Source organism: Anser cygnoides, chromosome 22 (assembly GCF_040182565.1).
Source record: "Anser cygnoides isolate HZ-2024a breed goose chromosome 22, Taihu_goose_T2T_genome, whole genome shotgun sequence".
NCBI lineage: Eukaryota > Metazoa > Chordata > Aves > Anseriformes > Anatidae > Anser > Anser cygnoides.
In genome coordinates, this window is record NC_089894.1 from 4,828,775 (window position 1) to 4,854,332 (window position 25,558).

Below are 25,558 nucleotides of genomic sequence, written 5' to 3' on the forward strand. Positions count from 1 at the left end.
AATTAGATGGTCTTTAAGGTCATTTCCAACCCAAGCCATTCTATGATTCTATGATTCTATGATTCTATGATCTAGACTGGTAATGTAAAGGGCAGTTATTTATAGCTCAAGTGGGCCCATGGCACCTCTGGCCATTGTGGAAGAGCCATAAAATTTAGATGAGTTCGTGACTGAGGTGTGGACTTACACAGTATAGCATAAGTTACCCATGAATATGAAACGTGCCGCAAGCCAACTGGTTAAAGCCTCTCTGGTATGGGGGTTGATGGCCAAAATATCAGTATTGGGAAGCCTGGCAGATTGCTTATATCACACTGCCACAAATCCACCAAGACAAATACCACATGCTTACAATGGTAGAAGTGACAACCAGATGTCTGGAAATATATCCTGTGCCCTATGCCACTGCTCCAAAGCACTAGCCTGAGCCTTGAAAGGAAAGTTTTACAGTGACGTGTTACCACAGAAAGAACTGAGACATCAGAATTCATTTCTGAAACAACCTCAAAGACACCAGTGTCAAAGAGTATGGCATTGAGTGGGTATATCACATCCCCTATCATGCACAAGCCTCTGGGAAAATGGAACAATACAATGGACTGTTAAAGACTACACTAAGAACAATGGGTGCTGGGACATTCAGACATTGGAATATGCATTTGGAAATAGCCACGTGCTCAGTCAATACTAGGAAATCTGCCAAGTGATCTGGCCCTTCACAGTCAAAACTTTTATTTAATGTAGAATGGGATAAAGTCCCTGTAATGCACATAAAAACAAAACAAGCAAACAAACGAACAACAACAAACTACATGCTGGCAAAGACAGTCTGGGTTATTCCTGCCTCAGGCAAGAGCAAACCAAAGAAGAATGAATTTTGATGGAACCAAAGTGCAACGATGATACAACTGGACAAGTATAGCAGTGTTACACCAGAGCTGGCCTCTGCATGCAAAAATTTAACACCACACACCACCTCTTCTACCCTGAAAGACCATTATGTCTGATGGAGCCCAAAGTCATGAAAGCAACAGCCCTGGCATAGAGGGCTGAACCATAGAGGGGTAGTCCGTACACCAAGGGATATCTGTGTGCATATACCAAAAGGCTGGAAAGGCGGTGATGATTAATGAGAATGTTTTGGAAACTGTGAGACCTGACCATGACATAAATGGTATAGAATAAGAGGTGGATATTGTCCTGGTTTTGGCTAGGACAGAGTTAATATTCTACATAGTGGCTGCTATGGTGCCATGTTTTGGATGTAGGAGGAAAACAGTGCTGATAACACACTGGTGTTTTAGCCGTTGCTAAGCAGTTCTTACCCTAAGCCAAGGACTTTTCAGCTTCTCATACTGCCCTGGTAGTGAGGAAGCTTAGGATCCACCAGAAATTGTGAGGGGACGCAGCCAGGACAGCTGACCCAAACTGAGCAGAGGTGTGTTCCATACCATATGATACCACACTGAGCAATAAAACTGCAGAGAGTTGACCAAGGGGGCTTCCATTATTTGGGGACAGGTTGGGCATGAGTTGGGTGTTAGTGAGAAATTGTGTTGTGTATCACTTGTGTTTTGTATTCTTCCTCCCCTCCCCCATTTTCTTTCCTATTAAACTGTCTTTATCTCAACCCATGAGTTTTATCTGTGTGGTACCTAGCTGCCGGCTGGGTTAAACCACAGCACATTGTCTGTCCAGGTCTCCAAGTACTCAGTGAAGAATCCTAAAATCTGAATAAGTCTGTGATGAACCTTTGTCTCTTCTATGATGGAGAACATTTGCATAAACTAAACTAAACTAAACTAAATTAAATTGAGGTAAATACCTGTATATTAAATGAGTAAGACTTTCCCATTCTTACACAGTAGCTTTGTTCTCTGTTCACCACTGCTTGATTTCCTGGACTACTATTTTATTGTGATAATGATAAATTACCAATATTTCATGCAATGCATTGATCTGAACAAAGAATATTTCTTAAAAAAAAGTTTGGACATTTTGAAAATTTTGATATAGAATATATATACTTCTATTCTACTTTCAGAAAAAATCAAAAATGTTTTCATATTTATTGTCAAGTCTTATGTTCTGCATTTTTTCACCCGATCACAAATATTCCACATGAAAACAAAAACAACAAAAAATAAATCTGGAACAACCATACATAAATTCCCTAGAATTTTTTAAAAATTAGAAACTTAGAAAAAAACTGGACCCTTAGTAAAAGGAACTACTATAATGGACAAGGGATGTTTTTATTGGTTTAATTATTGCTGTTGATTTTCTGTTTTCATACAGGTTCATTGTTTTATTAGTCTGCAACCACTTTGATTTCCAAGCAGTTATTACCTTCAGAGACAGCATTGTCATCTTAGTCTTCTGTCAATTGTTGTTATTTAAATTTCTTTTTATGATTCTATGATTCTTTTTCTAAAGCAAAAATCAGTTATTATGATGACATTATTTGCTTTGATTTTATATTTCTCTGTAAAAGAAAACAATCATCTATGAAAGGAATGACAGTTGTGAATTTCTCATTCTGAAAAAGATATTGTTGAGAAATTTCTTGATGGCATTCTTCATCTCTGTGTTCCTTAAAGTGTAGATTATGGGATTCAGCATTGGGGTGATGATAGTATAAAGAGATGACATGGCTTTTTCCGCCACAAACTTTTTGAATGGCCATGCATAGATGAAGATGCAGGGTACAAAATGGATGCTCACCACTGCAACCTGGGCTCCACAGGTGGAAAAGGCTTTGTGCTTCCCTTCTGTGATATGTGCCCTGATTTTGACCAAGATGACAACATGTGACACAATCAGGACAATAAATATGAGGATCATAAGCAGTCCACTGTTGGACACCATGAGCAACTCAACCGCATAGATATCTGTACAGGCTAGTTTGATTACCTGTGGGAAATCACAGTAGAAATTGTCTAGTAAATTTGGTCCACAGAATGGCAACTGAATGATCAGTGCTATCTGCACAATAGAATGAACAAATCCCCCTATCCATGCTCCTGTGACCAGGCCAAGGCAAACATTGTGATTCATGATGTTTAAGTACTGCAAAGGTTTATGAACAGCCACAAACCGGTCCAGAGTCATCACTGTGAGGATGAAAACCACAGCACCTCCTGTGAAATGGAAGAAAAAAATCTGTGCAATGCATCCTCCAAAACTAATGGACTTATACTCAGACAGGAAGTCCCATAGCATCTTGGGCAGAGTCACTGTGGATTCACTGAGGTCTATGAAGGCTAAATTTCCTAGAAAAAAGTACATAGGCTTGTGAAGCTCTTGATCTATGATTACTGTGGTGATGATGGTGACATTTCCAAGCCAAGTCATTATGTAGATTATGAGGAAAGTTGCAAAAAGTACATACTGTAACATGGCACTTTCAGTAAAACTAACAAAGAAAAAATTTTTCACAGTGGTGGTGGAATTCTCCAGCTCCATTACTACCCTATAGGATGCAACCAACAGAGATAAGATTAGGTGAAGTAGTTATTATTCATAAATACTGTTACTCAGAGTAGTCTGTCAGATATTCTATTGTTCTGCCTCAAATGACATACCTGGCAGATTCTGGAGTTCCTTCTTCTCCGAAAGTGGCCTGATTCCTTGTCTGTGGTATGGATGATGAAGAGCTGTGATGGGAAACTTCTTGGGATAGCTAGCTTTGAAACCAGCAAAGATGATGTGAGGTATGGATTCTTCAGATACACAAGAGCCAGTTGTATTCTAGAGATGTCTGTTATTCCTTGTGTAGTTTTGTGGAGGCTTAAACTTCCTGCTAGTGGGTGAAAAGATTGTTGCAGATAACAGTTCACTTTCATGTGACATCTTATACACTAAAATAAAAAAATAGTTTATCTTCAAGGGCTTTAAAAATATTGTAGAATCTGCAAGGTACGTGTTCTCAGTGTTACTTGTACCTTTTGGAAAAACAGAAGTGTTTCTTCAGTCTATCCAGATGTTGACAGTTCCAACACACAAGATTCATTTTAGCTAGTTGTCTACACTGATTTCACATTAAACAGAAAGAAACAATTCTTTTCACAGGACAATTTTTAAAAGATCTTTTAGGTGTTTACCCCAAAGTAAATGAAATCAAGTTCAGTAAGTATTGCTTTCTTCTTAAACTATACAATCTTAACGTCTATCTCCAATGAGTTTCTGAATAATTTCAGCTAAGGGCTTGTTAATGATTGCAGCACTGCAACAAGTAGTTGCTTAGTAAAATTGTCATAATTGAGTATGTAATTGGCTGGTTTAAGGCAAGAGTGAAGGGGGTGTATTCCACATAAATTTAAGCATTTAGACACTTTAATTAGGAGTGAGCAAGCATGCAAGCAAACAAATAAGATTATTCACTGTTTTCATTTTTTTTTTTCCCCAGGCAATGAGATCTGCTAGGTAGCGTAATGTAGACAGATAGGATTGATCTCACTTAAACATAGCTGCCTAAAACTCTATTGACTAAGTCTACACATCATCCAGATCCTATCTGTAATCAGTGGGAGATTTTACAAGGAGAATTTATCTCATCAGAGTTGTCCAAGACTGGTCAGATGAATCACCACAGCTGCTGATACAATTTCAAAAGGGGAGTAACATCCATTTACCACAGAAGGAGTAAGGGAGCTGGTGCTCATATTTCTCCAGGCCTAGTCTAGGAGACAAGCTATTCTTTGTCTAGCGTACATGAATGGAAAGGGTTGTTTCTATTGTTACTTCACTGCCTTGATTTTTTTAAACTTTTGCCACCTTAGGAAATATCTTCACTTTGCCAACTAAGTTACCTGTGCAATTTGCCTTCAATGCCTCTTGTGATTACTCATTTGGGATTACTCTTGCTTCAATTCCATTCTCTTTAAGATGTTCTGAAGACTGGTACAGTTCTGAGGAGAGTTCACTCCATTTTCTGTTTTCTATTGGAAGTAAGGTTGACACCACATAAACTTTGACTTTTTTCACCAGAAACAATTTGTAAAGCTATCACAGCTGTTACTGCACTCTCAAACACTCCTAGATGACCTTACCTTATCGTATGTAACAATGGCACTTTGGCATTCATGTTTCAACCCTTCTTCTGGGTTACGGTTCAGGCACTTCAGCGTGTAATAATAACAATTACGTTTTAAGATGCTTTATTGGTCTCTGAGAGAGGTCTAGCTTAACCGATCATAACGTGAATACAGCCAGTCCTGTGCAGTGAGCATGAGCTGTTCTGCAAGATTTTTTTTAGAGGGAAAAAAATAACTCCTTAGGACAGCTGTTTGTATTACAGATAAATACATCATGTTAGCAATCAAGGTGAGGCTGATGCAGCCCCATGTGTCCAGGACCAACCAGTACCAAGGCTGAATATATATCCCCAGTTGGCACACACACACACACGCAGAGCAAACCTACACACCATATGTATGTACATATATACATGGCTGGAACACAGAGCACCCATGAACACAGACAGTGCCAACAGCCTCCCCTCTTTACCAGGACAGGATGGAAGTCCACTAGTGAGAACATGCATATACGTACAAGGTGGATCCCTCCAGCAGATGGGCTCAGACACTCACTCTGCTCAGTAGCTAGCCCTGGATCCCAGTCTCCCCAGTTGCTGGTATCCGGACATACAAATCCCTGAACACAGACAGTGGGATTAAGTGCACCATCAGGAATTTTGGAAACAACACCAAGACGGGTGCTATGGTCCATACAAGGATGCCATCCAGATGGGAAAGTTGTTATGGTCAATACAAGGATGCCATCCAGATGGAAAAGGTGCTATGGTCAATACAAGGATGTCAACTCACTGGGGTCTCTCCCTGGTGACCAGACCATTTGGACACAAGCATCTTAATGGTTATGGGTGTGTAGAAGCAGAAGTGAGTGAAACCACTCTAAGGATGAGTATGAGTGACTGAAATCAGATTTTTAAAATGAATGTCACTTTCCCTTTCTAGAAGATCTCACTTTGTACCATGCTACATTAATTGCTTATACTCCAAGGTTGCATACATGCACCTTCCCACGTATTAGTGGAATTTACAAGAAAATTTCCTCCAAACCACCAAATGTAGGAAGGGCTTGAAAGCTGATTGCAAATGGAGCTTAATCCTAAAAGCCTAATCCTAAAACATTCAACAGAGAATTTCCTTACTGGGACCAAGCAGAAGAATTCTTCAGTGTCCATGTGGTTATGCCAGTCTTTGAAGGCTGTCTCTTTTAGGAAGCAGTACACACTGCAGCTGTCAGTTAACTAACAGTAAAAGGGTGGGGGGAAATGAGATTTTTCAGTAAACAATGACTAACAACTCAATAGAAAATATATACTCTTAATCATGTGAAAATATGGTTTATAGAATCATAAACTTCAGTAATAGAGGACCAAAAGTTAAAAAATAAAAATAAAATAAAAAATAAAAAATAAAAAATAATTGGATGAGGAACATTGACAGAATAAAATGCAAACTCTGCTAACTGCTGGCCTACAAAATGTTGATTTTTTAGTTTGCTTTTTAAAGAGAAAGGTAATGTAAGCCATCTCAGGATACATTGTTTGCCTGACTTCAGAATCTTCACAACAACTAACTAATGGCAAAATGGTTAATTATATTTAGCAATTGTTTTTTGTTTAGATGTGCCCAGGGAAATTAACTTCCCTGTGCAACATTGGAAGCCTTATCTCTTCATAATTAAAACACTGGAGAAACAAAGTTAAGGAAACTTCATTTAAGCTTCAACTAACTTTGCTTCTGAGAGATGATCTACTTTTACCTCCATGAAAAGAGTTAGAAAATTCAAATTTTAAATTTTATTTCCAAAACAAGCAAGGTAAGACCTGAAGTGACTTTTTGTTTTGTTTTGTAAAAAGATTATTTAATTTAATACAGTAACTCTACAGTGAGCAGCCTGAATCACTTCAAGGGACCATGCCTTTAAAATGGCTACAGATTTTAATTTTGCCTCTTTTAAAGATGATTCAGATTGCGCTCCAAGAGGAAATAGACGTTCAAAATCATTCATCCATTTAGAATAAACATTATTTATAGTTGCTGCAGAGCCCACCCATCAAACTCTACCATCAATATACCATGTTCCCCGAATTCACCTCTCCTGCTCCCTGTTTCTATATGCCACATGTGCATGAAAGAAACCCCAAATGAATAGCTCGCACAAACAGGAACTTATGTTTTTGATAGTGAGATTGGTCTTCAGCTAGTGTAAATCAGAATTTCACCTCTAATAATAAATACTGACTTTTGGTGTCTAAGAAACACAGCTATTGATTTTGCTAGAGTCTACCTCACTCACACATGCCATCCTGTCTCCTTTATAAAGAAGGCAAGTTCTGGTTAAATTGTGTCATTTAGTAGCTCATAGTTTCACAGGCTGTAGCCAAAATAGACCTAGGAAGCAGCTTGTGGTTGGATTCATGTCTCTAACTCCCATACATGATCTATTGATTCCAACATGTCCAAATGACGTGTTTTTTTTTCTTTGTTTGGTTGCTTTTGTTCTTTTTCTTTTTCTTTTTCTTTTTCTTTTTCTTTTTCTTTTTCTTTTTCTTTTTCTTTTTCTTTTTCTTTTTCTTTTTCTTTTTCTTTTTCTTTTTCTTTTTCTTTTTTTTTTCTTTTTCTTTTTCTTTTTCTTTTTCTTTTTCTTTTTCTTTTTTTTTTCTTTTTCTTTTTCTTTTTCTTTTTTTTTCTTTTTCTTTTTCTTTTTCTTTTTCTTTTTCTTTTTCTTTTTTTTTCTTTTTCTTTTTCTTTTTCTTTTTCTTTTTCTTTTTCTTTTTCTTTTTCTTTTTCTTTTTCTTTTTCTTTTTCTTTTTCTTTTTCTTTTTCTTTTTCTTTTTCTTTTTCCTTGTCTGGCATTAATTAATTAATTCATTTATTTTTCCTGTGCCTTGAAGAGAAACTTTTGGGACTCCACAGGGAACATTCCCTTTATTTATGTAACATTGATTCAAAGACCAACATAATATTAGGAGTACATGAAGAAGATGGAGAAATTTTTGAGAATATGCCATCGAGTGTAATATAGGCATCACTCTTAGGTATCCCTCCACAGAACTAGCATGGCACCGATCTTGGAAAGGTATTTTTTTTCATCAAGTACTGCTGCCCAACAGATATTCTCAGGCCTCTCACGAACTGAGACATGCACATACCTGGTTCTTTAGGTGTATATCAGGAATGATCTTTAATCATTAGTTTCATTCAGAGTTCATGATTAGCTGTAACAGAGATAAAACTTGTGCTGATACAGAACTTGTATAAGAATAAAGAAGAAACAGAAGTTGCAAAGGCATTTTTTTGGCTCTTCACTAGCCTTAAGGTATATATATGCATGCTTGAAGGTTCACCTCTCTATGTGCATACACACAAACACAGCACACTTTCTGAAGTAAATAAATGCATTGTACTTGTGATATGTTATATAATATTTATAATGAATACAGTATCACATTTTTTTTGGAAAGGTATCCCTTCAAGGAAGAAGTTTTATTTCACCCAGGCAAAGGGACCACCATGGAGAAAGGCATCCAGTACCTGAGACAATTAGCTGTGCTGGAGGTGATTTATGGTGACCTAGACAATAAACCCAAATACAAAGATCCACATGAAGTCAGATGCACACGGCCCATGTGGTGGAAGTTTGTACAGAATGCACCATCGTTGTATGCCAACTCATTGGCAGTAACAACCTGGAAAGATGGAGAGGAACACAAGGTAGATGCATTGTCTGTCCAACTTTAGCAATATGAAGAAAGCCTCTCTTCCACTCTATGAGCATGTGTCTCAGCGATGAAGAAACTTTCCCAAGAGGTCCACCAAATCAAAGAGTTATGCCCTATTCCTCATCTATATGAACCAGTGTCTCAGCTATTAGGAGTAAGTGTTCCTCTGCCCAAGAGAGGACATAGTGGGTACACACCATGTGCCATCCTGTGGTTTTTACCTGCACAACCGCAGAGAGGACATGAAGTGGGATGGAAAATCTACCTCAACACTAACGCATAGGTACATGAATGACAAGGAAAAACAATGGAAAAAGGGAGTGAAAAAGGGACTGCTAAGAAAATGACTGCTGCAGTATCCAGTGAACAGATCTCCAGAGTAGATGAGTTGAGTTTACTCCTGGCTTCAATGAAGGGACATTTGATCCACATTTACATGAAGTGAGTAATGAATTTCAACACAATGACCAGGATTGATTGGAAGGACCCTGCCTCCAGCCAGGCAGAGGAAAGAAACAATCAGGTTTATTGGACTGCGTGGATTCAAAGGCTTGGCACATCAGACCCACAGTAGTATTAGGCTCTAGTGGACACTAATACACAGTGTACCTTAATGCCAACAAGCTAGAAAGGGGCAGAACCCATCTTTATTACTGGAGTGACAGGGACAGATGGTTGTATTGGAGGCCAAGGTGAGTCTAACAGGGAATGAGTGGCAAAAGCACTCCACTGTGACAAGTGTGGAGGCTCTGTGCATCTTTGTCATAGACTACCTCATGGTATTTTAAGGATGCAAAAGGGTACTAGTGGGCTTTTGGCATAGCTGCCTTGGAGACAGAGGAAATTAAACAGCTGTCTGCCTTGCCCAGTCTCTCAGAAGATCCTTCTGTTGTGGGATTGAAGAGGGTTGAAGAACAGCTGATATTGCTAATACATTTTTCTCAATCCCTTTGGCAGCAGAGTGCAGGCCACACTTGGCTTTCACTTGGAGTGGTGTCCAGGACACCTGGAATCGACTGCCCCAGGGTGGAAATACAGCCCTACCATTTCCCATGGATTGATTCAGACTGTGCTGGAACAGGGGGAAGCTCCAGAGCACCCGCAATACATTGATGACACCATCAAGTGGATCGGTACAGCAGAAGAAGTATTTGAGAAAGGGAAGTAAATAATCCAAGTCCTTCTGAAAGCTAGTTTTGCTATAAACCAAAATGCAACGCTACAGGCTTGGGGCAGAGTGGCTCGAAAGATGTGCAGAGGAAAAGGATCTGAGGGTGCTAATTGATGCTCGCCTAACCATGAGCCAGCAGTGTGCCCAGGTGGCCAAGAAGGACACTGGCACCCTGGCTTGTATCAGGCTTGTGCCAGCAAGACCAGGGACGTGATCTGTATTCTGCTCTGGTGAGGCTGCACCTTGAGTAGTGTTCAGTTTTGGGCTCCTCACTACAAGGCCATCGAGACCCTGGAGCATGTCCAGAGAGGGGCTACAAAAGTAGGAGAGGAGAGGAACTACTGGTCTGTAGTTCCTCAGTTCTTCCTTTATACCCTTTTTAAAAATGAGAGTGATATATCCCTTTTTCCAGTCACCGGGTACTTTTGGCCTGAGTGCCTTGATTTTTCAAATATGATGGCGACAGGCTTGGCGACTACATCAGCCATTTCCTTCAGGACTCTGGGATGCATGTCATCAGGACCCATAGATTTGTAGTTGTTAAGTTGCATCAGGAGGTCCCAGGCTTGTTCTTTGCTTAGAGTGGGAGGGACTCTGTTCCCCCAGCCCCTGCCTAGAGGTTCGGGGACTCAAGAGATATGGGAAGCCTGACCACTAGTAAAGACTGAGGCAAAGAAATTAAGTATCTCTGCCTTCTCCACATGTGTCATTATCAGATCTCTGTCTTCATTTGTCAGAGGCGGTACTCTCTCCTTAGTCTTTCTTTTGTGGCCAATGTACATGTAGAACCCCTTCGTATTATTCTTTGCATCCCTCGCCTAGTTTAGCTCTTGGTAACTGGAGATTCCTCTCTGAGAGGCGCTGAGGGACCCATTTGCCACCCAGACAATCTCTCAGGAGGTTTGCTGCCTACCTTGAACCCGTATTCATGACATCACAAAGATGCTACCAAGATTGGTCAAGCCGGAGGACTATCACTCATTCCTCCTCTTAAATAATCATATACCTTAGGGCTTTTATTAAGACCCCTGGGCGTCTCACTTAGCGCTCTGGAAGCACAGCTGCTTTCTATAATTATGTAACCTCCACACTTGGAACAAGAAACCACCTGCAGTCCCAGTTGTCTGTTAAGGAGACAAAGAAACTAACATACAGAGGATGCGAAGAAACAAAAACTTCTTCATCCTCTGGCATGCACCATTCATCCTTTATTGGCAGTTGGTGAGTGAAGCAGCTAAGGTCATAGGCAATCTGGTTGCAGTCTGTTGTGCTAGTGCTGACAAGCAGACAGGGAAAAATCACTGAGAATGGGCATGGAATTTAACAGAATTGAACCTCTGGTGCATGCACAGCAGTGCTAAACACAGGGGTGTGGGGGAGAGGAAGAGAAAGAAGACTTCAAGCCAAGATGATGGACTACCAACAGAGATCCTGAAAGTGAGATATGTATTGAAGATTTTATGTATTTTAGCTTTTGTAGGATTCTAAAGCTGGGATTGTTTCAGAAATAACATCACGGCTTGGAGTGAAGCTGAGAGTTTGGTAGCTGGAGAGCTGTTGGTACCTGGGAAGCACTTGGGAAAACAGTAGGTAAGAGATGGAAGGATTAGGGGAGTTCAAGTCTTAGCTGTCTTGCATTCACACGTGATTCAGGGAATGCTGATAAAACTGATGTCAGTAAGAATAACCCCAAATCAATGAACTCTCACAACCAATAAGGAAGAAAAGAATTACAGGCAATACTGTTCTCCTCCCAATACGGGGCTTGAGATGTTAACTGCTCACCTTGCCTGAGGAGGAAGGACGTTCTACCTTGAACAGTGGATGACAAGAAGGGTGAGAACACTAGTTGCACAGACATTTAGGTTCAAGAATGCCAGTCAGAACCAGGGAATAAATTCAGAGATTATATATAATTTTAATCTGTCCAAAGAAAAATGCAACTGAAAGTCTGAGGTAGACATGTAGAGCAGAATTCGAACAGCGGAACATAGCATTCAGTGCTGTCAGGTTAAGGGCTGGGATATCTCAGACATCTTTACCAGGTCTGCCATAGCTGAGACGCAGGACCCATCATTTTAGATCTGAAACTGTAGAGCAGAGCACATAAAATGGCACAAGAGAATTGTGTTTATGAACCTGTGTTCTATCCCTACACTTGCTAAGGAGAATTGTATCTTTTACCTTATACTGTGTCCCCGTGGCTGATATGTTTGTTATGTTGACATCTTCAGATGTAGATATGTACACACCAGCATCATAAATTATGCAGGAAGTAACTAACTCTAAAAAGGTGGCTTTGCTGTAGAAAATACGAGAATAAGTCATCACACTCAGATTGTGATTCCTTGGGCTCCTGTAAACAGTTTCTTTTTGAAGCAGATGACTTAATGAAATGAAAAGACAAAAGAAGGTATTACATGTCTTTCCTGGCAAGTTTCTTTCCAGTAGTGAAGACTCAAATGCAGCAGGGGAAATAGGAAGAAGGCAAAAGAAGGAATAAACTTGAGTTCAGAGTAGCCACTCTTTTTCACAGTGGAATGGAAACTGGGTGAACTGCAATCGGCAGCTGAAGAGCGGAGAGAATCTTGACACAAGAAGGCTTGTGTCAAGACTTGGGTCATCAGGGAAGTAGGTACAAAAACTGGGAAATATTTACCACCCTTCTGACATGGCACGGCAGGAAACAGCAAAGCGGATGTAGCTTCAATTGCTTCTTTAGCAGTTAGGGCTGAGCAACCTAGGTAGTAGAGATGTGCAGTCATGAAAGTCAAGTGCAACCACAAAAGTATCTATAGCTAAGTAGAGGTGAAAGGAGAGTGTTACTGCATTGGATGGGTGTGTAGGGTCAGATAAAGGACAGCAGTGTGGAGCAATAGATTCCTTCAGGAATCTTCCTGACATGTGATGGGATGGGAAGGGTTGTTAGATTAGTTCCAGAGCTGACCAGATCAATGAGAGGAAATTTTAAGTGAGGCAGAGACACTTAGCTCCAGATGCCTGTCGGTATGGATTTGCAGGTAGCTGAGAAATTAAATATTGGACAATATGGACCTATTTACACACACATCTAGCACAATGAGATTTTCAACTGTCCATGTAATAAAGGAGCAAATAAAAAAAAAAAAAACACAAAATGTCAATAATGGTTTTTTTGTTTGTTTATTTCCAGGAATGGTGAGAAATTTTGATATTTGACAGAAACATCAAAAAGTGTCTAAAAGGGTATTTTTCTCTCTTTATTCCTTCTTTTCCTTTATTTCTTTATTTTATTTTAAAGTTTGACTATTTTTTGCGACTTTCTCTTCCTCTCACTTGTTTTTCTATTTTCAGTTTCCACTGTCAAGACCAATTTCATTTCTCACTGGTCTCAATAAGGGAACTAACTACAACTGTTCTAAAACTAAATGATGCTTACAGATCTGAGCATCTTTTCCCATCACAGCATTTTCAGTATGGTTTATTCTATTGCAAACTATGAATGCAGTAACAGGCAGACATAGTCATGCATACAAACATACCATCTTTGCAGCAAAATGAAAGAAAGATATTAAAAAAGAAAGGGAGACAAAATCTCATGTAACTTTCTTCTGACTCAGAAGAAACAGAATTGGAAGGAATGGCAGAACTTATTTTACAAGTCTTTCTATTTAACTAAATTTGACTGTTTTTTTTTTCTGTTTTGTTTTGTTTTTTAATGCTTGTCTTTGTGAGGGAGGAGTTAAAATCCACAATTTCATTCAAATGTATGGAAATTGAAATGACTTGATACATTCCAAGGAAAATCTCACTTTGTTTTCAAAAATCTGTCTTCAAGTCAATTCTTGGTGGATTAATTTCAGAGAGATATTTAGATAATGGAATTTTCTTGATGGTTCCAATGCTCTGACGATTTCATTGGAAAATTAGACACTGCTGAGGGATTTCTTTGAGGAAAGGTGGAAGTCAGTATGTGATCTCGGCACCCTTGAAAGACAATCGGGGAAAATATATTCTTTTAGAAAATACTTGAATCGATGTATTCTTGGGAAAATTTATGATGGAATTATTCACTCCTTAGGCTAGCTGTACCGATATTGACTCTGAAGTGATTTTAAATTGTTCAGTTATAATACTCTTTGCAGCTGCCAGACAAATTCACCCAAAGAATTCATACACATTCATTCAGATATGAGTGATCTATACTTAGTTTCCTTTCATACTCCTTGGATGTTATTGTTAGGTTTATTGAGTAAGTAGAGTGCTAGAGTGCAATTCATCCAGACTTGTTTGACTGTCTATATTAGAATGAATTGTATAGTACCCTGGAAGGGCCTACTTTTGTCATTTGGAGAGGGTGTATACAGGAGTAGCTCAGATAGACAGTTACATTGTAAACCACAAAAGTTAGCCTACTATAGGAGACTGGACTGATACTTTATGATTTACACTTAATCCTGGTGCCCGTTCACAGGGTGTAGAGAAAATGTGGAGCCCCTGACAACATGTGGATGTTTTCAGTTTATATTTCCAGTACAATGCCCAAGTTAGTGGGAATCTAAACTACTAGCTTTCAAGTATTTCACCATAAGGAGTTCCTTAAAACTAGACAATGGTCAAAGGGTGTGCATATTAGGCAGTCTAAGTACACCTGAATTTGCTTAAATATTTTAGTATATTTACACTGGTATTTGTTTATTTTTCTGTGATTGCTGTTTTTCAGGGTTTTACAGAGTCAAAATGGAGTATGAGAACAACACAGTGGTTAAAGAGTTTGTTCTGTTAGGATTTTCTCAAACCCACAAAGTCCAGATGATTCTCTTCTTCTTCTTCCTGCTGTTCTATATGATAATTCTCCCAGGCAACATCCTTATCATTCTCACAATTCAAAGGGAGTCCCAACTGGGAACACCCATGTATTTTTTCCTGGCCAATTTGGCATTCTTGGACATCTGTTACTGTTGTGTGACCCCACCTAAAATGTTGGCTGACTTTTTCTCACACCATAAGACAATCTGCTACAATGCTTGTATGGCGCAGCTTTTCTTCCTCCACTTCCTGGGAGCAGCTGAAGCTTTCCTGCTCATGGCCATGGCCTATGACCGTTATGTAGCCATTTGCAAACCTTTTCACTACACCAGGCTTGTGAACAGGGCAGTATGCTATGTCCTGGTTGGAGCTTCATGGGCAGGGGGCTTCATCCATGGCATCACTCTATTTGCTCTCACCATTGCTCTCCCCTTCTGTGGCCCCAACATCCTGGACAACTTCTTCTGTGATGTCCATCAACTGGTTAAATTGGCCTGTGCTAATACTCACATGGTGGAACTTTTGATGTTTCTCAACAATGGAGTTGTCATTGTCATGTGCTTTGCACTTCTCCTCATCTCCTACGCTGTCCTGCTGCTGAAGCTCCAAACACAGTCCTCCAAGGCAAAGAGCAAAATTGCTTCCACCTGTCTTTCCCACATCATTGTGGTTTTTGTCATGTGTGGCCCAGCTATGTATATCTATGTCTTACCCTTCCAAGCTGTCCCAATGGAAAAGGTTGTTGCTCTTTTCCATACAGTCATCTTCCCACTGACTAATCCCTTGATCTATACCCTGTGTAACAAGGAGATCAGAAGCTCAGCGTGGAAGTTGGTCAGCAAATACATATTTACATGTGGAAAAATAAAACAAACAAACAAACAAGTATTTTAAAGTAAATGAAACTGTTGTTGTTTTGTTTGTTAATGCAGTTCTCTTAGGAACAACTCCATGTTGTACATTATGTAAGAGCATAATATATAATCAGTAATCTTTAAGTAATTTTCTTCCATCCAAAAGTCATAGGGTGATACTAATTACTGTATGGAATAGTTTAGAGAACCAAGCTGTGTAAAGGAATCGTATCAGTTGTGCTATGAAGTTACTGTTAAAAATCTTTTTTTTTTTTTTTTTTTTTTGAGAAATAATCTGGTAGGAGTTGAGACCTTCTAGAATTATTAATGGACTTCTGGTTCTGATGCAGAGAGTCACAATGGTTGCAAGCATGTTAATTCAAGATTTCGGTTTATAGTTGAACTTGAACGTTGATGCTGCCGCCCTGGAGGCATGACTGCCTCCCCTCTTCCATGGCTGCCTTTTAAATGAGTTGATTGCTTCCCCACAGAGGGACAATGTGTAAACTGCTGGATCACCTAGTTTGTAGGCAAGCTTTTGCTTCTCATACAGCATAGGTAGTCCACTGCAATCTGAAACTGTTAAGTAAAAATCAAAGGCAATGTGGTCATGGTCTTACGGAGGCATAGAATCATATGTTTGGATTGGAAGAGACCTTAAAGATCATCTAACTCCAAACCCTCTGCCATGGGCAGGGATGCCACCCTCTAGACCAAGTTGCTCAAAGCCCCATCCAACCTGGCCTTGAACACTTCCAGGGATGGGAAATCCACAACTTTTCAGGGCAACCTGTCCCAGAACCTCACCACACATTGATTGTATTGTTTATCTATACAGTTATAGACATCTGCAACATAGAATCCTATGGATTCCTAAGGATTCCTGCAAAAAGCATTTCTAGAGAGAAATTCCGCTAACACATTTTTAATTCCTACTTTGAGTTGAAATAAACTGTGCCTTAGATTTTTTCTGTCTTGGCCCTTACATGCCCTGTAATTTACCTCTTGTTTTGTCTCTAAAGTAGAATTGGCCAAATAATTCCTTGTTGAGAAAAATTAATTCCTTTTGTTGAAAAATCAGGATTTCGGATCAGGAATATACTTCTTACTGAAGTATATATTCCATAGACAATGTAGATGCAGAATATGCTAAATATAGCTCCATCCACAAAGTCTCCAATAATATCCAAGAAGGCACTGCACCGTACAGAATCACAGAATGGCTGAGGTTGGGAGGGACCTCTTGAGATCATCTAGTCCAACCCCCCTGCCAAGCAGGATCACCTAGAGCACATTGCATAGCATGGCATCCAGGCAGGTTTTGAATATATCCAAAGGAGAGTCCACAACCTCTCTGGGCAGCCTGTTCCAGTGGTCTGTCACCCTCACAGTAGAAAAATGTTTCCTCATATTAAGCTGGAACTTTCTGTGATTCAACTTGTGCCCGTTGTCTCTTGTCCTGTTGCTGGGCACCACTGAAAAGAGTCTGGCCCCATGCTCTTGACACCCTCCCTTCAGGTATTTGTACTCATAAGACCCACTCTCAGTCTTCTCCAAGCTAAAGAGGCCCAGCTCTCTCAGTCTCTCCTCATATGCGAGGTGCTCCACTCCCCTCATCATCTCTGTAGCCGCCTGCTGGACTTGCTCCAGGAGCTCCATGTCCCTCTTCTACTGGGGAGCCCATAACTGGATGCAGTACTCCAGGTAAAGCCTCACCAGGGCTGAGTAGAGGAGGACGATCACCTCCCTCGACCTGCTAGCAACGCTCTTCCTAATGCACCCCAGGATACCATTGGCCTTCTTGGCCACAAGGGCACATTGCTGGCTCATAGTTAACTTGCTGTCCACCAGGACTCCCAGATCCTTCTCTGCAGGCCTGTTTTCTAGCAGGTCAGCTCCCAACCTGTACTGGTGCTTTGGGTTATTCCTCCATAGGTGCAGGACCCTGAACTTGCCCTTGTTGAACTTCATGATGTTCCTTACGAACCAATGCTTCAGCCTGTCAAGGTCCCTCTGAATGGCAGCACAGTGCTCTGGGATATCAGCCACTCCTCTGAGCTTTGTGTTGTCAGCAAACTTGCTGAGGTGCACTCTATTCCATCAACCAGGTCATTGACGAATAAATTGAACAGGACTGGACTTGATATGGACCCCTGGAGGACACCACTAGCTACAGGCCTCCAACTAGACTGTGTCACTGATCACAACCCTATGAGCTCTTCCATCCAGCCAGTGTACCTCACTGTCCACTCATCCACCCCATACTTCCTGAGCTTGCCTACGCGTATGTTATGGGAGAGTGCCAAAAGCCTTACTGATATCAAGGTAGACATCATCCACTGCTCTCCCCTCATCCACCCAGCTAGTCATTCCATCATAGAAGGCTATTGGGTTAGTCAAGTGTCATGTCCCCTTGGTGAACCCATGACTACTCCTGATCACTTTCTTCTCCTCCATGTGCTTGTACAGGTCAGTGTTCTCAGTTCTTATGTAACACCATCTGTAGCATGCTCTAAATAACCAAATATAGTTGCCTGTAAAGTAGGATTTATTTTGTTGTTGCTGTTTATCCCCTTATTTAACTATCTTCTGCATACCATTTGGCAAAAGAAAATTGTCAAGTTGAAAATTGACTTTTCTAAGGTCAGCTTTCTTTACTGACCCCTTTCTGAGGTTGGTCTTCCTAGTTACACTACTTTGAAGACAGCTAGATCCCCACTTGTGGGATTGGTTTGTTAGCTAGTGGTATTGGTTATCTTTTGAATATATGTATGTGCCTATAAGCAATCAATAATGAGTATATTTGCTATTTCACTAGCATTGTTTGTAATAACCTGTAATATTAGTATATATCCTTACTGCTTTATTACTGACTGCTGCTATTGACTTTTTATATATAAACACATAAATACACACACACTCGTTTTCCTGATAATAATTCGTAATAGCTTGATAAATATACTTGTGTTATTAAACGCATGTATACTTGCTAGCAGTGATTTGTAGTAACTTGTCATAAAGCAGAAAAACTTATGAATGAAAGCCCTTGGATATGTATTCCATAATATGGATACTATGGAATCCTGCAAATCCACCTGTGGGGGCACAATGCTCAGGCCGAGTCTGCTGGAGGTTCTGACACCTTTGCTCTAGCACAAATCTACCAGAAAAAAAGGAGAAGGCACGGTCTCCAAGTCACCCATATCCATCATTCTCTGTGCCCCCTCAAATGGATCCCCCCACCAAGCTTAATTACAAGCTTACAATTAATTAATTAATTACAATTTCCTATGAGATTGAGACGAGCAAAACAGAAGAGCACTAAGTCTCTTGAGAACATATGGTGAAAGACATTGGGAAAAACAGGCAGAGGGACTTCCAGTAACATGGAGAAGAATTACAACACCTGATGATCTTCCCTGCTGCCATACCTCTTTTGCAGGGGCAGACACATCCTTCCCCCAAGGTGCTCTGTGAGCAGCTCACATACACGCTGTGGAAAAGAGATGGCAGATTCAGCAGTCACAATCCTTAAAGAGGTCTGTGCCCTTCACCAAAAGCAGGTGGAAATTGCAGTTGGAAATAGGAAGGATGTCTCCTAAACTGGAGATGCACAAAAGAAGACAGAACAGGAAAAGACACCCTCTTTCACCCAAGGGAAGGTATATGAGCCAGGGAACCACAAAAAAAAGGCCCTAAACAGCCTGAACAAGGAATACTCAAGCCACAATGTCCTTCAAAGCTGCAGAAAGGTCAGGAAAGATGAAATGGTAGCCGCTCTCCAGGGTGCGCTTTGGTACCACTTTCTGGCCCTCCAACAACATAACAGCCCGCTCGACCCCAAAGACAGCTCGCACAGCCCAGGCAGGCACTGGCAGTAGGGCTGGGCGTCCCAGGGCTGCAGCAAACTCCTGAGTGAAGGTGCTGTTGGAGGTGGCAGGAGAAGACGGGGAGACACCATTAAAGACCCCTTGCAGGCACTCATTCTCCAGGGCATGACATATGATCCCAGCCAGGTCCTGAATGTGGATCCACGGGAATGGCTGGTGCCCAGACCCTATGGGGCCTCCCAGTCCTAGCCAGAATGGCCAGAGCATCTGAGAGATTGCGCCACCACCTCGGCCCAGCACTACACCTGTGGAAAGAACAGAGTGAGACAGGGACCCTCTCCAGCCCCAGACCTACAGCCAGGAGACAATCCTTAGAAGGCTGGACCTGAGACCGAACCCCAACAAGAAGAGATACGTAATCCGATGCACTTCTCCCACCCCTTCCCCTCATGCCCCAGCTCCAAAGCAGAGACACTCCAGACACGCACAATGTCCCATCTTACCAGATCTCACCAGAACACCACGAGTTGGACCCTCAGGGATGAGAGCTGCAGCTTCCCAGGAGCTCACCAGGCGCGAGAAGAAGTCAAAATTCCCCCCAGGGCTATCCTCAGTATACTCAGCTGTGGGGCTAGGGCGGTAATAGCCTGGGGATATAACAGTAAAAAGCGGGTTGGGGTTGAATCCCAACATCAGCTGTCCCTCTTCTCCCCAACCCTTATCCCTGTCTCCAGGGACATCCTCATATGAACAGCACAAGGTTTTGAACTACAAATGCACTCTGCAGGTTCAACAGGATGTGCTAGTATTCCAGTCAAGATGGCAATGCCATGAATCAAATGCACCTGCAAACAAGGCACTGAGCTGGCTGCATAGAAAGAAACTTCCTGCCTGTCATAAATGCTAACCTGCAGCAGCTTCAAAGCCTGTAGGAAGCAGAAATGCAAAGCTGGAGATGTATGGGGGGATTCAGCTGAGTCCTTGCTTAGACGACTTGGTTCTACAGATGCCTTAAGGCTTTCACAGGGAAAAGGTCCTGTCCTAATGCCACCAAGTGAAAGCATGAGGACCTAAATTCCTCTCCAGTACAAAAAACGCTGACCAAGCCTTGCCTAAACACAGTGATACTGATGGCAATAAAGCTGGCATTTCAAGGCAAGATATATTTTCCCCAGAAGCATGCTTCTGTCTGGAGGTACACCTCTCCTCATCAGCATGAGGCACACTGGGCCCAACCAATACCTACGCCGGTGACGACGACCCAAGCATTGGGTGGCTGGTTAGCATCAGCAATGGCTTTGGCCAAGGTCTTGGTGGTTTCAACTCGGCTGCTGATAACTTCCTTGCAGAAAGCATCACCCCATCTGGAAAAAGGAGAGCCACTCATACTTCCCATCAGGATATCCCAGGAAACAATAGCCCCAGGGGGAGCCCCCACGGTCACCTCAAAAGCACAGGAGATGTCACATAAATTCTCCCCACCCCAGAGTAGGAGGAGGACATAGAATATTACTACTTAAACATATGGTAACTGTGGGAGAACACAGCTCACGATTTCCTATAAAAGGCTGTAGGTTTTGGATGCCCTTAGGGCAAACACATCAGAAAATGTTGGCACCAAAGCTGTGTGAATTCTCCTCAAACACCTGGAAGAGGCATTTCCAAAAACACCCTCAGCAATACAAGAACAACTTCCACAGTCCATTTTGGTTCTGATTTTATCTAAGCATATTATCATCTAAGCATAGGCATCTGGTGCCTTTTTGGATGTATGCAACTACTTTGCCTGGCCTCCCCCGTCAGTCCAGAAGGAAATCTGTCTTTCAAAATTCTCCGGGGACTTAACAGGCCTACAGAAATGTTCTGGATACCTGAAGACCCAGAAGTCAACAGCCAGGGAACCCAGGTTGTCCTTTCTGGACACCCTACTCCCTTGCCAGACCCACTCCACATTTTCTGACAACATTGGGCTGTCTTGCCTTCACCTTGTCCCTGCAACACTATGGGAGATCAAGTTACCTGCGGAAAGGGTTGAGGACATTCTCACCAGCCAAGTTCACCACTGCATCACACTGTGGCAGTCCAAGGCGGGACAGCTCTTCCTAAACAGGGGTAACAGAGACATCACACACCCAGCCTCCCCTCTTCTCAAGCCTTCCCAACAACAAAGCAGGATGAGCTCCCAAAACACCCAGCCAGTTCCTTCCTGACCCTTGTAAAACACTGCCTGTCGCACAAGCATGAATGGAGAACATTTTGCTCCTTGAAGCTGCAGCAGTACCCACCCCAACTGACCACAACCAGTACAGCACCTAGGAGCTGCAGGGTACATCAGTGGGAAACAGTTTGCCCACTACAAATTCCCTGCATGCCGCGCCAGGTAGGCTTGTTCCTCAGCCTTGAAATGGTCTTCCTTTTGTAATCACTCTTATTTCGTACCCAGCTGATGCGATCCTTGCCCCCTTGTCGAGAGACATGGGTCACCTCATGACCACGGCTCTGAAGCAAATGAGTCAGGGCTCTGCCCACAAATCCAGTCCCACCACCTGTGAAAAAGACAGGATATTAGAGACCAGAAGCAGCTCACAAAGCTAGCACAGGAGTTCCTGTTACCATGGCCATCCTCCCAGGGTACACCACTGGGCCCTGATCACCCTCTCCCCAGCCCTCCTACTGCAGGCCTCCACCACTCCCCATACCCTGGCTCCACGCACTGCATCCTACCCCCTCAGGGTGCCTGGATCCCAACTGCTACACGCACCATGCTGAATCACGCAGGACATCGAGATGCTCAAGCGTGTCTAGAAAAGGGCAATGAAGCTCTTGAGGGGTCTGGAGAACAAGTCTTACAAGGAGCGGCTGAGGGAGCTGGGGTTGTTTAGCCTGGAGAAGAGGAGGCTCGGGAACGATCTTATTGCACTCTATAGGTACCTTAAAGGAGGCTGTAGTGAGGTGGGGATATGTCTATTCTCCCACGTGCCCAGTGGCAGGACAAGGGGGAATGGGCTAAAGTTGTGCCAGAGGAGGCTTAGATTGGATATTAGGAAAAATTTCTTTACTGAAAGGGTTGTTAGGCATTGGAATGGGCTGCCCAGGGAGGTGGTTGAGTCACCATCCCTGGAGGTCTTTAAAAGACGTTTAGATGTAGCCCTTAGTGATATGGTTTAGTGGAGGACTTGTTAGTGTTAGGTGAGAGGTTGGACTGGGTGATCTCGGAAGTCTCTTCCAACCTAAATGATCCTGCGATTCTGTGAATCCAGGCCCAGGCCCCCCCATTTCCAAACCACAACTCCCTCAGGGCTCCTGCAGCCACCCCCGCGCCCTACGGCTTCCCGGGGCCCCCCACCCAGCACCAGCCGCCCCCCCTCACAGCTCCCTACGCAGCGCCCAGAACCAACGGCGCGCCGGAAGCCCCCGCCCCGCACTCACCCACCAGCACCCGCATGGCTGCCCGGCTGCGCATGCGCAACCGCTCCCGCCCGCGGTGTCCCGGCGCGTACAGTTCCGCACCCCGCTGGGCGATCCTTAAAGGGCCAGCGTGCTCCGGGCGCTGACGGGAGGGGTTTAGACGGGAACGCGGCCAAGAATGGCAGGCACCCGCCGGGGGTGACGGGTCCTGCGGTGGGAAGATGGCGGCGGAGAAACGGCTGCCGTGAGCCCGGCGGGCGTTCGGGAATGTGCGGCCCCCCCCAACCCAAAGCTGGTGGAACGCGGGTTAGCATGACACAGGTGACGCCTATTGGAAGAATGCGATGAAATGAGAGTGTGGCCACCTACTTAAACAGTGAATGAGGCAGAAATTACGGGTGTTGCATGGAGAGGTAAGAAAGGAATCTGGGCAACAACAGCGAATTTGCTTTGGAGATGGAGAAACTCTGAGTTTGGCCTTGGGGTGATGTGGCCAGTGAAAGAGTTGGGAGCTTATGTTGAATGTCTACAGTAGAAAGCAGTAAAGAGTGAAAACAATAACCCAGGGGGAGAATTCACTCACCAACCACCAGCACTGTCGACAGGACTGTCCTAAAATCATAGAAACAAAAGGTTGGAAAGGACCTACAAGATCATCTAGTCCAACTGTTCTCCTATCACCAATAATATCCACTAAGCTACTAAATCATATCTCGACGTCATGCCCTCAAGGTGGAACTGCTGTGTGCAAATTGCTGCTTGCCAGCCAGGTCTTGTCACCTCCAACAGCTGCAGTGAGTGTGTCGCTCTCCTGAGCAGGGATCTCGGACCAGAAGCCTTGACTCATGTCAGAGCTCTGCCCAGATGCATGTGTTTGTGAATAGAAATTGGCACCTGCTGCCATAGACATCAACTTGGTTGGTAAATGGAACCTACAATGTATGCCACTGAGTAGTGGTGTTCTGTGCCTGCAATTGCCCTGTCCCCAGCTTCCCTGGGACAGCTGTGTTACAGACAGGGAGCCTCTTGGGCTGGAAACAAGGCCATTTCCAAACTCTTTATGATCCAGGCATGAAACTGGGTTTACCCAACAAGAAACAGGCACCTGCTGCAGGTACACTCTGCCTGGCATTGTGACTTGCTAAGTATTACCTCACCTTGATCACTTGAATATCTGGCCTAAATTTCAGCATGCTTCACTACAAGGTATTTGTCTAGCTGAGGTGGGGTATCATAGCTTTGCTTTGTATAGGCAATACCTATGCATACAGTAGCTGGAAGTGGTGAGCCATGACAAACAGGACAATGTGAACAGGATGTGAACAACCTTGGGTCAGTGAGTGACAGGAGAACATCTGAAACTGCTGCAATGACATCATCATGAACTCATCTGATTTGTGGCCTGGACAGGCATCTGGCAATAAAATAAAATAATAAAATAAAATAAAATAAAATAAAATAAAATAAAATAAAATAAAATAAAATAAAATAAAATAAAATAAAATAAATCTGTAGTAAATATGGGAGGGTAATATTTCTACTTGGATGACTGACAGTGCTCTAGTTCTCCCTGTGTCCCCTGTGTCTATGAGGGCTGCATGTCACAACTCAGAGCTAAAGTCAGACTCTTTCTGCTCTACACTTCCTCTTGCTGTTCAGTCTCATTCCAGAGGTCCTGCACTGTAGACCCTGGCCATTTCTCTCTTTGTCTTGAGGGACTCGGTGTACCAACCATTTGTATACTTCATTTCCCAAGCTCATTACCAACCCACCAGAGAGCTGAAGTTCTTTGTTCCCTTCCTGTTGTCACTGCGTGAATGTGTTTCTGTGTTAGAAGAAAGGCCTTGCAAAAGCAAAGAGTGAAAAATATTCAACTGGTACCACAGACTTGTAATGACTCAAAGAAATAGTGGATAGGTACTGACCAGAGATTTCATAGGGGTGGGAAATTATGTTTCTCTATGCCAAAAATACTTTTCTTTAATCAAGACTTTATCTACAATGTCAGAAAAATTTTCCCTCATGAAAGGAAAAAAAAAAAAAAAAAAGAAAAAAGAAAAAGAAAAAAAAAGAAAAAGAAAAAGAAAGAAAAAAAGAATGAAAAAAGAAAAAGAATGAGAAAAAGGATGAGAAAAAGGAGAGTAAATCCAAATCCCTTATGCTTTAGCAGCAGCTTAAAAAATAAAGGGTAACAAGGTTATCTGTTTTAATTAATATGTTCAGTATTTTAGGCAACCAAATCTTTAAACCTTTTTGGATTCAAGAACCAGAAAACTCAAATGCAAAATATTGAAACATGGTATCAAACAAGCAGAGATGCGTTTAAAGTGTGTTCTGTAAGCATTTAATAAAAATTGGCTAATACTGCCATCATCTGTTCTAAAGAGTTATTGGCTCAGAATTAGATATATGTATTGCAGAATGTACATTTGGGTGATAAATCTCACCATTTTTGTCTACAAGAGGTTTAGGATTACATTCAGGTGTCTTGACATTAGACATTTACAATATAGTTGTTACAAACTGAGCTAGCTGCCTAGAAAAGCTTTACAGGCAAAGGAGAGAAAGTGCGTCAGCAGAAACCTTTTTTTTTTTTTTTTTTAACTTAAATGTATGCCTCTGGCAGGGATGCTACCCACTAGATCAAGTTCCCAAGGGCCTCGTCCAGCCTGGTCTTGAACACCTCCAGGGACGGGGAATCCACAACCTCTCTGGGCAACCTGTTCCAATGCCTCACTACGCTCTGAGTGAA

General features: G+C 42.3%; 3 protein-coding genes across 6 annotated transcripts; 1 reads left to right on the plus strand and 2 right to left on the minus strand.

Annotated features, from left to right (window-relative positions):
• Window positions 1–469: 469 nt before the first annotated feature.
• On the minus strand, window positions 470–7,606 carry LOC106045969 (olfactory receptor 4D1-like). 3 transcript variants are annotated; one of them, XM_066981746.1, is made up of 3 exons: window positions 4,812–7,606; window positions 3,585–3,799; window positions 470–3,472 (listed from the first exon to the last, which is right to left on the minus strand). In XM_066981746.1, the coding sequence occupies exon 3, from the start codon at window positions 3,463–3,465 to the stop codon at window positions 2,506–2,508; it is 960 nt and encodes a 319-aa protein (XP_066837847.1). In that variant the 5' UTR covers window positions 3,466–3,472; window positions 3,585–3,799; window positions 4,812–7,606; the 3' UTR covers window positions 470–2,505. The 3 variants fall into 3 exon arrangements, with proteins under 3 accessions (XP_066837847.1, XP_047902413.2, XP_066837846.1); XM_048046456.2 differs by having other exon boundaries at window positions 3,585–3,802; XM_066981745.1 differs by lacking the exon at window positions 4,812–7,606 and having other exon boundaries at window positions 3,585–4,756.
• A 5,466-nt stretch (window positions 7,607–13,072) lies between these two features.
• SDR39U1 (short chain dehydrogenase/reductase family 39U member 1) lies at window positions 13,073–22,966 on the minus strand. Of its 2 annotated transcripts, none has more exons than XM_048046458.2 (6): window positions 22,828–22,966; window positions 21,838–21,944; window positions 21,418–21,500; window positions 20,641–20,762; window positions 19,902–20,045; window positions 13,073–19,703 (listed from the first exon to the last, which is right to left on the minus strand). In XM_048046458.2, exons 1-6 carry the CDS (start codon window positions 22,859–22,861, stop codon window positions 19,288–19,290), a joined length of 906 nt encoding a protein of 301 aa, XP_047902415.1. In that variant the 5' UTR covers window positions 22,862–22,966; the 3' UTR covers window positions 13,073–19,287. The 2 variants fall into 2 exon arrangements, with proteins under 2 accessions (XP_047902415.1, XP_013052260.2); XM_013196806.3 differs by lacking the exon at window positions 22,828–22,966 and adding an exon at window positions 22,160–22,196.
• Window positions 14,646–15,608, plus strand: LOC106046000 (olfactory receptor 4N5-like). Its single transcript, XM_013196816.3, has one exon. It carries the CDS (start codon window positions 14,646–14,648, stop codon window positions 15,606–15,608), a length of 963 nt encoding a protein of 320 aa, XP_013052270.3.
• Window positions 22,967–25,558: the final 2,592 nt, after the last annotated feature.